Source organism: Sceloporus occidentalis, unplaced genomic scaffold, assembly GCF_023333645.1.
Source record: "Sceloporus occidentalis isolate IW3139 unplaced genomic scaffold, rSceOcc1.0.p SCAF_225, whole genome shotgun sequence".
Taxonomy (NCBI): domain Eukaryota; kingdom Metazoa; phylum Chordata; class Lepidosauria; order Squamata; family Phrynosomatidae; genus Sceloporus; species Sceloporus occidentalis.
The window spans coordinates 1,020,453-1,036,073 of NW_028317205.1; the positions used below are offsets into that span (position 1 = coordinate 1,020,453).

At 36.8% G+C, this 15,621-nt stretch overlaps 1 protein-coding gene across 1 annotated transcript in view; it reads right to left on the reverse strand.

The window, feature by feature from the left end:
* LOC149276784 (cadherin EGF LAG seven-pass G-type receptor 3-like) overlaps positions 1 to 15,621 on the reverse strand; it is an 89,085-nt gene that overhangs the window by 23,464 nt on the left and 50,000 nt on the right. Inside the window, exons 36-40 of the mRNA XM_089503316.1 lie at positions 9,298 to 9,449; positions 8,531 to 8,724; positions 8,164 to 8,278; positions 7,614 to 7,776; positions 6,835 to 6,999 (exon numbers count right to left, since the gene is read on the reverse strand). Coding sequence (XP_089359442.1) covers positions 6,835 to 6,999; positions 7,614 to 7,776; positions 8,164 to 8,278; positions 8,531 to 8,724; positions 9,298 to 9,449 — 789 coding nt within the window. The remainder of the gene's footprint in view (positions 1 to 6,834; positions 7,000 to 7,613; positions 7,777 to 8,163; positions 8,279 to 8,530; positions 8,725 to 9,297; positions 9,450 to 15,621) is intronic.

The window sequence follows — 15,621 nt, forward strand, 5'->3', positions numbered from 1 at the left end:
GTCAAGGTTGACTAGGTCCAGGGGTGGCAAACAGCAAAACTGGGGGGGGGCAGATCCTTGACCCATTTACACCATGGAGGCTATGCCTCCACCTACTGCCTTTAAGCCACAGAGTGTTGATATATGATATCATACCCTGGTGCATATATATATATATATATATATATTTATTATTCCCACCGAATTGTGAGCCAAATTCAGATTCCGACTAGAATGTTTTTAGACTCCTAATACCCCTGGTATGGGAGACTACAGGGGTGTCGAGCCCCTGGTTATGGCCCTTGAGATCTGGAGTTTGACATCCCTGCTCTACTACAACACAGTTTACATTTTATAGACGTTTTGAAAGCTTGTGCAACCCTAAGAATTGTTCTATGCTGTATCGCTATGTTTGGGCCCAATATAGTAATATCTACAATTGTGGCAAAAATATCTTGGAAGCTCCATAGAAAATCTCATAAATGGTAATTTTGTAATAATAACCCTAATTTGGTTCATACACACAGACAAAACTGTGAATGGTAAGCTACTATACATAAAATTGACTCAATGAGAACACTTGATTCCAGTTGTAAATAGTGAACCCTGTCCCCAGCATGGAGGTGACCTAAAGTAACAAGAGCAGGAAGGAAGAATGTATCCCTAATGGAAACATCGTATTCTCCTTCCGATGTGTATACAGCAGGCAAACGGATGCACTCATAGAGAATTTCATATTTGTTTCTTTATTCTCTTTCTTAAAGATACAAGACACAACGTAACGTAAGAATTGATTATTTCACAAAAGGAGTAAATGCATATTTTGGGTTTATAGTTTTGTGGAGGAACACGGTATCACTATCTATACTCATTGAGGCCCATTTTGGCATCCTTCAGGTATTGTTATTAGATAGGTAATTTTTTCATATTACCTCTGCAATCCAGATCCACGCTGTGTGTCTTTATTAAGTCTTCGGACAAGAAATTGTTCTCGATATGTTTATCTCTGTAGCTATAGGTTCTTCACTTACATTTTTTAACATCTTTACTCCAACCGTGTCTATGAAACCAACGGCCGCAAAATCCAGGACGAGGGAGTGGAAATCAAGTGTCTCTAAACCTAAGGATTGGAGGGTGGGTGCATTCGGCATAACCTCACTCAGAGTTCTCAGACTCCCAACCAAGCCTTCCCTGTTCATCAAAAATTCCAAACCAGTTCCCTATAAAAATAAAGGCAGACATTTGAAATGTTATACTTAGGGATGAGTATGTATATATATCTACCTACTCATTGGAATTCCCTTCTCTCATCTTTCCCCTCTAGTCCAAATGCTGCCAGACTGAGTGTCCGCTGTCCTTAAAGGTCCCTTAACAACACTGCACCCCCTTATATTTCTTTTATTATCCCCAAATACTCCTATGACTTTGTCCATGACTTCTCTTCTAAGCCAATATTACCGGTACTTCTTTGTGATTATGCCTCCAGAACTTAAGCTACGTGGTAGCTTTTCTGGGGAATAAGACTTGGGCCTTCTTCTCATTAAAAACTCAAATGTTCAGAGAATCATACAATCTATCCTCTTAATAACCTACAACTGCATTCTTAAAAGGTCTCCTCTCGCTTTGTCATCTCTGGGCCATCTCTACTAGTTCTTCGATACAATTAAATCCAGGTAGTCCCTCACCTTTCTTCTCAATTGCCCTCAACCCTCTAATAGAACATAAGCTCAAAAGAACATTCCCCTCTTATGCCTATCCTGTCGTGTCCATTCATTATCCTCCCTCCCACTCTCATCTGAAGCTCTTCACAATTTTGTCTAAAAGGGTGAAAAATGGTTCCAAACGCGATCTATGTGAGTCTCAAAACCAACTCCATGAATTTCAAACAACGTACCCAACGATAAACTTAAGTCAACTCTTCACATGACCCAGACTCGGGATTTCTTGCTACTCTTGCCACAAAAACAGCTAATCTGGATCCACACGACACATCTCCCCCATGTCTCTGCATGAATTATATCTCACCCTTTGTGTGTTTGCCAGAATTTTTTTAGCCAGATTGATAACTTTATGTAAACCCCTCTTTCGTTTCATGGCAGCTTTCTTCTTTTTCTCAATGAGTTTGTCAACATTGACACCCATCTGGAAAATATTATAAGTTTCATATGTATATATTAAGATCAAACCGGTGATGTATTTATTTAATTGCGTAGTTTCATTTCCAAGCCGATTGTGGATCGTACCTTTGCCTTCAGGGCTTTGGCATAATGCTCGGCATTCGCAAAATAAATCCCAGTGTTTGACTTGAAAATCTTGATGCCAGCAATTTCTTTCGTCTAAAATAAATCCAAATTTTTTTTTTTATTCCTGGTTTTGTAGAGCTTTTTTTCTGAGCATAAAGTCAATCACTTGACAAACTGGGGCAATTAAGATACGCGGTAAACCGGTAAAACATTTTCTCTTTTTTTTAATAAAGTTTTATTTATTTATCCAATATTTGGGAATTTTAAATGAAGAGCATGAAAAAATGTTAGTTGTACTCCGATGTTTAGATCATTAACACAGAGAGTTATGTGAATAAATACCACGGAATATTCTTCTACATCCCTGTAGATATCTGTTTCAGCTACTTGGCCGAGAGTTGAGTAATGAGGTCTATAAAAAAAAAGCAAAAAAAGTATAAATAACAAAAAAACTTTTGCTACTAGAACTAGTTTTCTGGGGTGTTTGGTTGATATTGAGTATAATTTTTGTTTGTTTTTTTGTTTTGTTTTAAGGCAATATTCAGAAGAACGTCAGATGTGGATAGTGCATTAGGTTCACAAAGGATTTGGTAACATCACCGACAAGAGCATGGAGAAAACGTCATATTGTAAATGAAAGATAGGTAAGAGAAAGCAGTAATAGGCATAGAACATATCAGTTTATGGCAAAGAATAAGATGATACTTAAAAGCTACAGCTGAGGAGGGCTCCATTTGCACCTCATCTCTAACCTAGGTGAAAATATTACAGGAACAGTGCAGAACCCGTCCAGAAGCCTTGGAGAACATGGTCTACACTACTGTGCCACCTTGACCATTCTGGTAAGGAGCCCAAAATCCTTCTCGTCTTCCCCTGGTTAGTCAAGATGTATGGAAGCCCAGCTGAGAGGACATAGTGCCAGGTGGACAGGAAGATGTAGGGTTGAATAAAACAAGGGTGTATTGGAAGCTCCAGCCTAGAGATATAGTACCTGGACCATGGCAGTTCGTAAGCACGAGCTTCTAGCAAGGTGGAAGTTCAAGAATTCAAATGCCATACTTTACGATTAGAAAAACATGAATGGAAATGTCAGGTATAATTATAAAGCCTTGCAATAACTCACAGCTGAGTCCGGAAAGTGACCGTCAATAGCCCAAAGACAACCGAGACGCCAAGTCCTATATCCAGGTTGAGGCAGATGGTCGAAAGGAAGGTCACTATCCATATGAGCTACAGAAGAGGAGACTCCTGGTCATTGTTATTTAATCCATATAGTTATCACCATATGTAAGAACGAATCCCACTAACTCCCTCAAATGTCATTTAATGCAACCGGACAATGAATCGTTTCAATATATCGCTGGAGACACAAAGGTAATACAATATTCTTGGCGTGTTGAAGGAACAATATTTAGTATCATGCGTTTGGTCCAACAAGGTTTTGATTAATTGGCTAAGCAGAAAAATCTTTGTTATAATTATATTTAACTCTTTCTTATCAACAGTAATGAAAGCACAGCTCAAGCAGCAAAAGGTGAATATTAAGGGTACAAAATACAAGCATTTATGGGAATTCTAGACAATTTGTTTATATTTTTTATATAAATATGATGTAATTGGATTTTTTAATTAAAAGTAGGGGAAAATGCCTACTGTACACCATTATACCTGTCCTAATTAATTGCTTAGATTTTTTTTTTTTTAGAAATTAAGATCAGACTTAGCATTCTTTAATGAGTACAGAACTTACCAGATCGTACTTGTTTGCTCTCCATAGAACAGATATATCCATGAACTGCTTGTACATTCCTTTTAAATTAGCAATAACGATAGCTGATAATATAGCCTTTAAGAGAAGAAAAAATATATTTTTTTTGTTTTTTAATGTATACTATTTGTCTTGATGGATATGATTTCCATTGACTGCAATGGGAGCATTTCAACACACGCACAGGAAGTGTACTTATGTGCACTTCCTGTTTTCAGGAAAAAGGGCAGGGGGAGGACAAAACGAAGACAGAAGTCCAATTTTTTATCGAAAGCACATGGAGAAAAATGCACTGAAATCCTTGAAAAGGTGTTTTAAAAAGTGTAATTAATATATTTTTATATTGGGTAGGCTTACCTTTGGAAGGCTTGTGAACAGTTCCCCTGCTTTCAGGATGATCACCAGAATGATGAGAGAAGATACGGATCCTGCGATCTGAAGAAAAAGTACAATTAAGGAAGATGACATCGTGTTTAATAATCAGTCAACTCTTAGCACCAACGGAGCACTCGGTGGGTTTGTGAAGCTAGCATGCACAATTGTATGCAAATTAGTTATTCACAATTGAGTATGTTGATTTGCATATGATTTGCATATTTGGGTAACATTTTTTTCTGGATATGCCTATAAGCGTTTTCCATTCTACACCAAAACTGTCTGAGGTTCTAGGGGGCTTCAGACATATAGTTTGGCCATAAGGCCCGATTCTAAACAGCTCACTTACAAGCAAGAGCCTAGTACCGCGATTGATGGATGAAACGTGTTACCTGCGTGTTCCCTCCCGTGCTCTCCTGGACAAGACTTCTGGACATCGATGAAGTGACAGCAAAACAATGGAAGAAACTTCCGGTTAAATTACTCAGTCCGAGGGCTATCAGCTCCTTTAAAAAAAAGCAAAATTGTGACGCTCTTTTCACCAACACTACTCAGCACCTTAGCTTTTCAATATCAATCAGATGAGTTAGAATACTAAAACTACCGGTAATCTGTCGCTTATTAACATTTTGTTTAATTTTACCTAATTAAAGGAATTATTTAGTTTAAAAAATATGATGATGACGTCAATAGGCTCTGCCTTGTGCCCTTTTGCCTATCTGGGTAGGCAAGAGATGGGGCTGTTGGCACGTCGTAATGGTAACTAAAAAAACATTGGCATGTATGATTATTGTACAATAAAATTAATTAAAAATACCCAAATTTATTTAAAAAAAACATAGGTCTTGCCTGGTTGCTGTCAACTTTATAACCATGCTTCATTGCAAACATTTTCGCTAGCGAGATGGTGATGGTGTATCCGACCACGGCGATGGCGAACGCATTGCCAACCACATTAATGAACAAGTCGGTTTTGGGCACTGTGGGCGCTATCAATCTGCAAAAATAAAAAATAAAAAGTCATCAGATATTCATTCAGAGTTTATGGAAAAAAAGGTTGGAAAAGAAGAAGAAAAAAACTAAAATGAAATCCAGCTGATACAAACCCAGTAGGAATATCTCCCACAATGCCGATGCCAAACTTTTCGTGTAGGTTAACGCTATACGATACCGCGGTGGAAATTATGAGCTATGGGAGAAAAAAAGGAGAGATCAGTGATATAACATATATTGATGATATACCCCATTGTACAGCGCTGCGGAATATGACAGCGCTATATAAAACAAATATAGATATAAGCAAACTATTATATGTAAAGTGACCAGGAGTAAAACTTACCACCTTTCACCAGAAGGATGAGGATATTGACAAAGAAGGAAATTGTCTTGGGGCGAGTTTATACTCTGTTTACATGGTAAGCAGGTAGGGATTGCTTGCCAGAGAGAAACGACTCTATAATAAAACACTTTCTTCTATAAAGTGAGAAAAGCTAATATTTATCTATATACAACTGGCCTCATGTGACCTCCCTAAAATATAGCGCTGTAGATAGACAACTGGGTGACCCTAAGCCCTGTTTGCCATACTGTCTCTTTATATATTATCATGAATACATATGGGCAGACTGGCGATCACGAGGTGGCCCTGGCACTTTAAGGCCAGCAGCTGCCTGAGTGCGGCCAACGGCTGGATATATGCGGCCACATGCTATGTAGTGTGCGGTCGAGCATATCAAGCCACTGGCCACACACACTGCAGCACCAGATCTGGCCGGAAAGCCAGTCCGGTCTCGTTGCCGGCAGATAAGAATCTTTCAGCCCATCTAATTAGTCTTTGGTCTCGTCTTAGATTCAGGAGCCATATGCCCTATCCTAGATAGATGATGACCCTTTCTAACATCATTTTTATTATTATTATTATTATTATTATTTTTTTTTTTTATTTTTTTTTTCATTATTATTTGTATTATTATTAATATTATTATTATTGTTATTATTATTTTTATTATTTTTAATATTATTATTAGTATTATTCAATATTGTAACCAATTGATGCTCAAAATGACACAGTTACTATTTTCCATCACATAGTCTTATCTGAGCAGAATACAAATAAATAAAACAAACCTTAAAAACACTAAAATGTAATAGTGCATCTATTTAGATTTTTCACATAAATATGGTGCATCGTCTTACCGCCACCAGCTCGATTGGGATAGGCATGGGCAACTTAGAGCGCCACCTCTGGTTGACTTCCTTCACTGCGAAGAGGAAAAACAGGGCAATGATACTAACAACGAGGGTGCCAATATTTGTCTGGTGGATCCTGCGAAACAAACTGATCAACGACTGAAAGAGAAGAAACGCATTTATGAGATTAAACAAAAGAAAGTACCATTAAAATGTATTTTTTTATTCATTCTTCTTTTAGGCGGGGAGAAGAAGGACCCCTTACCTGCAGATACTCACATAAATCAGAGACAACGGCTGGGATCTCTCACTGAGGGGGAGTCCAAAAATATGTTTCAGTTGAGACACGGTAACATGGATGGTGGCAGCCGTGGTATATCCGCGAACCAGCGGCTCAGACAGGTAAGTGACCACAAACCCAAACTGCACCAATCCCAAAATAGCCTACAGAACACAAAAAGAACCCTCGGTCTTAACCCTGGACAAACACAACCAGTTCTTAAACTAGAACCTTGCCAATAGCAGAACAATAATCCCGTTATTATCAATCAACAAATTCTGTTTCAATATTAACAAAAGGTATCGCTAATTAACTGCCAGACCCCCAATCAGTTGATCATAACTGGTTTCTATATTATGCAATAAATAAGGGGTTATCAAAGGTATTAGAAGCATGGAACCCATTAATGCAATTAACGCAAGTTCCAATTTATGTAGGGCTAAATATATAATTACTGTTATTAATAATGATAGTAACTTACTAAGAGGGTGGTAGATACTAAGTGGAACAGCCTCCCAGCAGAAGTAGTAGCGGTTAATAAAGTGAGGGGATTCAAACATGCATGGGATAGACCTGATTAAGGTTTGAGTCTTTACAGCAGCAGAAACGGGCAACTAGATGGGGCCGAATGGGTCTTATCTTCTTAGTTGTTAGAAAACTGCAATAAGCACACTTATCGACTGAATATACCCTAACTCAGAATGAAGCTTCAGCTGACACACCTTCCCCACCTACCACCTCCTCCTGTGCCTCCCATCTAAATAAAGACTCACATTACCTGGAAAAGCCCCACCAGTAATGTTATGGCGGCCACGAGCTCTACCCTGGCTTGGTCTCTTGCAGTTGTATCAATAATTGTGTCATTTCCAGGTAGTATAAAGTTATCATTGGGAACTAAAGTCTCCGTCACACTTCCAATCATAATGGAGACAACAGCAAAACTCCCTGAAATATAAAAACACGTACAGAAAATAAATTGGGCTAAAAAAAGACAATCAAACCTCAGAACTAATAAACTTTAGCGTACAAGCCTTAAGACAAAGTGCATGTTTTGGTGCTCGTTGGTAACTTTGTGGCATCTTTTCTTTAGGCCACTCATTGATCTTTCCCAATAGTTTTGTTAATGGGGCTTTAGGCTCCAACCATCTTGTCGGCATTGAGGTCAGGAAGTCAAAGAACCGTTGTGGTAAAATGTCTTTGGAAAAATCTTGCTAAAAACTTCTATTCTAATGTGCCTTATAGTTAAAAAGAAATCCAAAGATGCCTCGACGAAATGATACGATAAGAAAAGGTTGACCTGAAGTCTCTCCAGAGAGCTCTTTGGTAACGTACCTATTGAAACGTGTCTGGATGTTCCAAAGAAAGAGTACACAAAGACAGGGAAAAAGGACGAATACAACCCAAAAACTGGAGGGACCCCAGCTAAAAGAGCGTACGCCAAACCTAATGAAAACAGAGTGAGGAGGTCAAGGTTAGACTTGATACAAAGCGATGCATCGGATAAACATTCTATGGACACTCCACTTCTATGGACACTGAAGATTGAGGGCCTATCATGATTTCGGACTTTTAATCTAAATGGTGGATATCTCTTAAAGAATTATTACTCTAGAAGGCGGCTCATGACACCTTGGATTGAGACAATGAAAAGAACTTGGGGATACTTTCTGTGATCCACACACAAGACTGAGATACCTTGTGGAAGCTGAAGGATCCCCACACTGACTCCAGACACAATATCTCCCAAAAGCCATTCCTTGACCGGGTAACGAGGCAACCAGCGCAAGATTGGAATGAACTGAAACAGCACAGACTTTGCTACAGATCTTGAACACCTGTAAAAATGTAATGTAGAAACAGGTCTAGACTCTTTAGGCCTTGGGTGACTTCTTCAACGTGCCGTGGGTGGCAGAGGTGGTGATGGCACCCACTTCCGTCCACTTTCTGTATTGCAATATCAAAACCATTTTATCCATATAAAAATGTGGGGCACGAGAATATTATGAGCCTCAATACTCCTAATGAGGTCCTTCTGGATCACCCAATAGTGTTGAATTTTTGGATCTCCTCGTACCAGTTCCTCAGGATGCACCAAGTCCTTTGGAATACCAGTAAGGAACTTAAGCAGACCCAGATAAACTTGAAAGCCAAAATCTGGTGAATTGGTAGCTTTCCAACATTCCAGAACTCCAATGACCCAGTGCAACTAGCAGACCAATGACGGGTCTCGGCCATGAGCCATATGGACCACATTGCTTAATTAGTTTGGTCCTAAGAAATGTCCACCGGCTGTAAAATCCCAGACTCTCCAGAAGACCCGCTGAGTTCTCAGCTATCTTACACCTCCTTTGTTAGGCTAATTTTAGGCTCCAACCACCCCTACCACCTAGCAGAAAATAACTTCTATCCCACCAAGAGTTATTTGTGATATAATACTGTATGCTTTGCATGTCCTTACTGACCTTAGCTTCCTTTTAGCAGCACTAGAAGCCGAGTGCCATATATTGGTGGGAATTGGAGATGTCCCACCAAGCTCCTTCTCGTGAAGCACCGAACGCTCAATGCAGTATCTGACATCTCGGTTTTTAAGCTCCTTGTTTGCCATTGGCTGGTTCTAGCAGAAAAGTGAAGAGAAAGACTTTGCGATCGTCTCTCTCCTGGTTCCAGATTGAAAAGAGGTTCCTGCCAAGACACACATCATGCTCATCCGTACATCTCCTTGAAAGCAAACAGAATGCCATCCTTGCTCTGCAGGTATTTCCAGGTAAGTTTAAACATTGCAAAAAATGAAACGTATAACAACAGATAAAACTGTAACGCTGCAACTGGCCAAGGATAATGGGATTTGTAGCTCAATACTTGTTTTATACTTTATTCCTTCAGATGCCGGGAGACTGAGTGTTCCTTTACGATTGCTTCTGGCACTAAAATAGTTATGTCTTGTTCTAACTGATCATTTGAAATGCATTGCTACCCTCTGCTGGCACTCAGGGGGTTAAGCTTTTTTTTGCCTTTTATCTATTCTAAGTCATTAAATGATACCCATCTGGTCATGTGACCACATATATTGATTATATATATTAGGTTTGTATACCTTAAAGGGATCTGTTACCTTTACAGCGTTAAAGGGACACTCCAGCCACAATATGCTCTTTATTGATAACCAAGTGGCTTTTCTTAGCCTAGATAGATAGATTATAGATAGAAATATAGATAGATAGATAGATAGATAGATAGATAGATAGATTATAGATAGAAAGATAGATAGATTATAGATAGAAAGATAGATAGATAATTAGATAGATAGATAGATAGATAGAGAGAAAGATAGAAAGATAGATAGATAATAGATAGATAGATGATAGATAATAGATAGATAGATAGATAGATAGATAGATAGATAATAGATAGATAGATGATAGATAATAGATAGTTTATGGCAGGAATTCAGTAATAGTATTAGACGTCTCACCTCCCCGCGTAGCATTTGATTCTTCTGGTTCTCGTCCAATATTAAGCTGCCGCTCTACATACGTTTATATAGGATGCCGAGCTGGACGAAGATTGGGTGTAATTTAAACAGCAGGTTATATATTCCTCTGTATAATAAGTCACTAGGAGCTTAAAGCCCCAAACTGCTGAATCTGTGTGGCGTGTCAGGGGCGACCCTTGTGGGTGGTTTAAAATAAATTTCCTTCATCGCTGTAAGGAAGATAAAAAAGAATCGTGAAAAAAAATTGTTGTTTCAAGATGCAGTAAAATTTCCACTTATTTTGCTATTAAATTAAATGTCATATTTATAGACAATAAGAGGTTTGGGTATTTTTAATGTTCTTGTGCGTTTTTGGTAAAAAAACAAATTTGGTAAAAAATTCTAATTTTTTCTATCTAGTTGCATTGTCCGTGTTCGTTATAATATATAACAAATTATTATGAATGTTTCTCACATTTTAACATTATTGCGTGTTCCGTTGCATGATCCTTGCTTTTATGTGTCGACATTTTAAAAAAAAAAAACAATTTTTAAGAGAATTTCAAATATTTTGCTCTGTCCTCAAACTCCTTCTTGAGGAATCACGCCGAAGAGCATCCGATTCGTGTGCTTCTACATGTCTACATCCAATGTTTCTTGTAGGCTCATGGTTTTGTCCTTTTTATTCGTTGTACATCACTGCGGAATATGATAACCATACCTGGGAACTCTCCTGGTTTCTCCTGGAGACTCCGGGAGAAGAGCTGCTTCTCCGATTCTCTGGGTCGATGCTGCAGTCCTCCGGGTCGCGGGAGCAGGTCCTGACACGCCCACTCCCCGCCCATTTTCACTATAAATGGGGGTGTATCTTGCGATGTCAGTGGGACCGCCCACCGATGTCAGTGGGACCGCCCGCCGACGTCAGCGGGATCACTCACTGACATCAGCGGATAGTCCTGGCTGCATCCTCCAAGGGTAGGCTCTGGGTAGCCAGTGCCCAGAAATTCCCAGATATGATTATGACGCTATATAAATGAATAATAAATCATAATTAGTATTGTCGCCCCAGACTTGATACATTTTGTTGCTTGCCTTTCAGAAGACATATGTTAAAAACGCACGTGTTTTCCCCTTACATAAAAACATAAATGGAGTTTGCTGCCCCAACCCCCCGCAAGACATTAAGCATCATTAAATTTCATTTGACCATCTGCCCCCTGCTTTCTTGTGTATGAACGTCTGACCAGCAGTCCACAGCTCTGTAACGTAAACACTCTGGGTCCACTGCATTCGACCCTTTTACATTTTGTTCAAGATGATTAGTGTAGCATGTCGGAGCTCCAGCTCTATGCCCCCGCCACGCACACCCCCTACTGCCCTTTAAATCCCATTGAGATCCCCAGCCGCCAGACTCAAAATTTTCCAACAGACTGGGAACGTGCAGGAAAGTGTCACCCGTTAGTTAATCATCCACTCCGTTGACGTTAGCACTGATGGACATGGTCCTCTATAATGTCCGGCTCTATAAAATATATTAATGAATGCACTCCGTAACATATTGGGCTTGGAAATTCCATTTCCTCTTCTAATCTATTGTCTTCAGATATTGACGGTCAAGTTTAGGGATCTCTAAACTTCCCCTTAATCAAAGCTAGCTATGCTTGATAAAAAAATCTTCCAGCCCTTCTACAAAAATGTATTAAAAAATAACATTTTTAGGTTAAAGGTATACTGCATTATTTTCCATGTACTATTTTTTGTTTTATTTTATTTATTTCCAAAGGCTAGTTGTGTTGGAATCCAGTCTTTCTTCTGTGATTAGCAGGGTCGGTGTCGGCTGGGGAGTGTTCCTGAATCATGGGGTTGTCGAGCAGCGACATATATATATATATATATATATATATCCCATAAGTCACGATAATGGTACACAATTCTTTTTTGAATGTAAGCTCTTGTGCAGAACACTATAATTTTATGCAATTTATAGCTATATTAGTTTTTTTTCACCCCAACTATGTAGATGTTTGGAGCTGTAATAATAATAATAATAATAATAATATATTTTTTTATATACAGGGCTGTGATAATGCCAATATGTCATCAACATATAATTAAACTGACTATTATTATATTTGTTATTTCATTTTTGGCAAATTATTACTCAAAAAAAAAAGAATATACGAGCATGAAAACAATAGACAGCAGACTGTATTGGTTTTGCATTATTTTATTGTGAAACTGGCGCTTTCATTTTACAATTTTACAAGAAACAAAAAGAAACGTCCTTTTTTTTTTTTTCTCAGCACAAATTAAAATGAAACGAAAAATGAATTTCTTACAAAAAGGACTATTCCCACAGAATTACAATCATCTTTCTGCTGAGCTACTAGCAACAACATCCCACGTTGTCCCCATATTGTCCCCTCTTCCTCTCGAAATACATTCTAAATTTCCGAATCAATAATACAAATCGCATCCTTAGTTTGTACGCTCTGAGGCTTGTAAACCTTTTTTTGCTTTTAAAGAGTAGTAAAAATCATTAGGATCTTTATCTCGCAGGGACCTGACATCCATTATATATCTTTCTTATTCATATCAAACCCATCAACTGCATGGAACCTGCTTTTTTTGGCACCTATTTTTATTATATTACAATTAAATCTGGTTTTGGGTTTGGAGTTTAGAATTTTGTATATATACATTTATACTGTTACTAAATAAGGTTGGTTTTTGGCCGAGAAGGTTTAATTATGCCCGGTGCTTTTCAGCACGTAAAACACAAATCCATATTTATGCAAAATTATAGGGTTTTTTTGTGTACTTTTCAAAGCTATTCTGGTAGAGAGAAATATTGATCCCCCCCCCCAAAATTTTCCTGTATAATCAATAGAATAGGATTTGGTCACATGACTCCATGCAGCACAAGGATAAGGTAAAGATTCGGTGTGGGTGTATATATATGTGTGTGTGCATATATATATATATATATATATATATATATATATATATATATATATATATATATGTATGTATATATATGTATATATATATATATATATATACATATATATTAGCTGAACCGGGTAATAATAAAATAATTATATATTAAAAATAAATTACATTAACTAATAATTAAAGAAATAATTTACACAAACTTATATTTCATGTATTTTAATGAACAATAATATTGATTTTTAGAACTTTTAGTTTTAAATTTACTTAGTGGGATGTGAAAAATGTTCATTCCCTTTTTTTTTCCCAAACAGAGGCCTTTTTTACCCACACCCAAATGTCCAACCTTAAGCATAAATATTTAAAATAATTCTAATAAGATGAAAAATAACTGTATCGGAAAGTATTAATTTAGGCAACATTATAAATATTCTAGTGTTATATCCCGCTAAAAAATAACTGGTTTGCTTTACTTAACGAAGCAATTAAAAATAACAGATATCGTCTTTGTCAAGGAAATAACATTTTGGTCCTTTCGTTATCTTGGTGAGTGCATGTTCATATCTGTTGGCACCACACTAAGCTGCATTTGTTTTAAGTTAAAATGGATAATGCAACTTATTAAAAAAAAAATTATATTTATACATCCAGCAATTTTAGAAAAAGTAAAAAAAAGTAAAATAAAATATACAGTGTTTTTGCAACAAAACAAGGAATAAAAAAATTACATTTTCAATTACACATGAAATCCTTAATTTAAAAAAATAAAAAAGAAATTTTTTGGTGAGAAACAGCATAAATATCAAAACACAAAAGAAAAAACAAATGAGCTTACAAATGGATCACGTAACTAAAATAAATAGGCAGTCATATAAATATGTAACAAATAGAATTTTAGATCTCATTCTTTATATACATCCTGAAAAAATAATGTAAACAAGTTTGTTCTTTTTTTCTGTTAAAACAACAGATAACAAGAATATATGAACTAAAACACACAGAAACCACACACACATATAAACGTATGCATATATACATTCATAGTTATATATATATATGTATATATAAGCATACTGCACCATTTTTCAAATTGCATCAAAAGTGTTCATTCAGAAGATTCCACATTTGTGTTTTATTTTAAAATAATCTGTGTTTTTCGATACGTTTCGTAAGATCGTGAAAGGCAGAGACCTTAATAAAGAATTCTACATTTCAAGTTCCCATGAAAATTGAATATTATTCTTTCAAAGGCCGGATGTAGATTGATTTATTTGCTATATTGTTTGATATGTCATCCTATAATTGAATTATCACGCGGATCCAAATCACGTGCAAAAGTCTACCCAGTAAAATATGTCTATTTTTATAATACGTCTGAATTCCAGTTAATACAATGATTTTTCATTGTATGAAAGTATGTTAACTGGTATATTTGCTCACAGAGACATAATAATTAGGGTGTTTATTTAAATTATTATGTAGTCATGATGGATCATGGAAATTATTTTTTTTTTTTTTTTAGGAAACAATAAAACACCAAGTCCAATGTTGAAAATCCAGTCCCCTTCTAGTGGTGTATTTTATTTCTATTCTATTCTACTTTGATGTATTTGGTGATTTATATATGTGTAATTAGTTATTACATACTAAGAAGTGGATACAAATGTTTTGGGTTCATATATGGCAAACTGGATACCTTTATTTGCTTACTGATTTAGATTGGAAGCTTGCAAGACTATCTAGGTTTCTTCTTTTTCAGGCATATTATGGAGGAGACCTAGATAGTCTTGAGAGCTTGCAATCTATTATAATTCAGTAAGCCAATAAAGGTATGTAATAACTTTATAAACATATAAATCCAATTTTTGGTTCTATGGAGAAAGAAGATGAATGGCTAGGGGTTGGAGATAAAACAATTTCCACGATGTATCAAAAAAAACGATGGTAACTGATTAAAAGAATACTGTTTCTTACACAATACTTAACATTTGTTCATCTACTGGGATTATTCTGGATGCTTCAGTCTTGGTGCAATAGCATGTGAAAGGTATAACTCAACAAAACCTCCTAAATGACTGAATGTGTTAATAATGAATCCACGTGTCTGGTAAAAACAGTAACGCTGTAAAAGTTGCCTGAATAATACCTAATTTGTAAAGCCTTGATGCTGCCGATACATAATAACACAATACAATGTATGCTGACCTCAACATTAAAGAACCGATCAACCTTGGGCTTGCTTTGGTCCATATATTTATCTAACTAACCTATTCCTATGAAAATTCTGCGCAAAGCAGAAAATGTTACATTTCCAACCCACCCCATGTGACATTTTCAAGTGTCCTTTAAAGGCGTTGTTCCC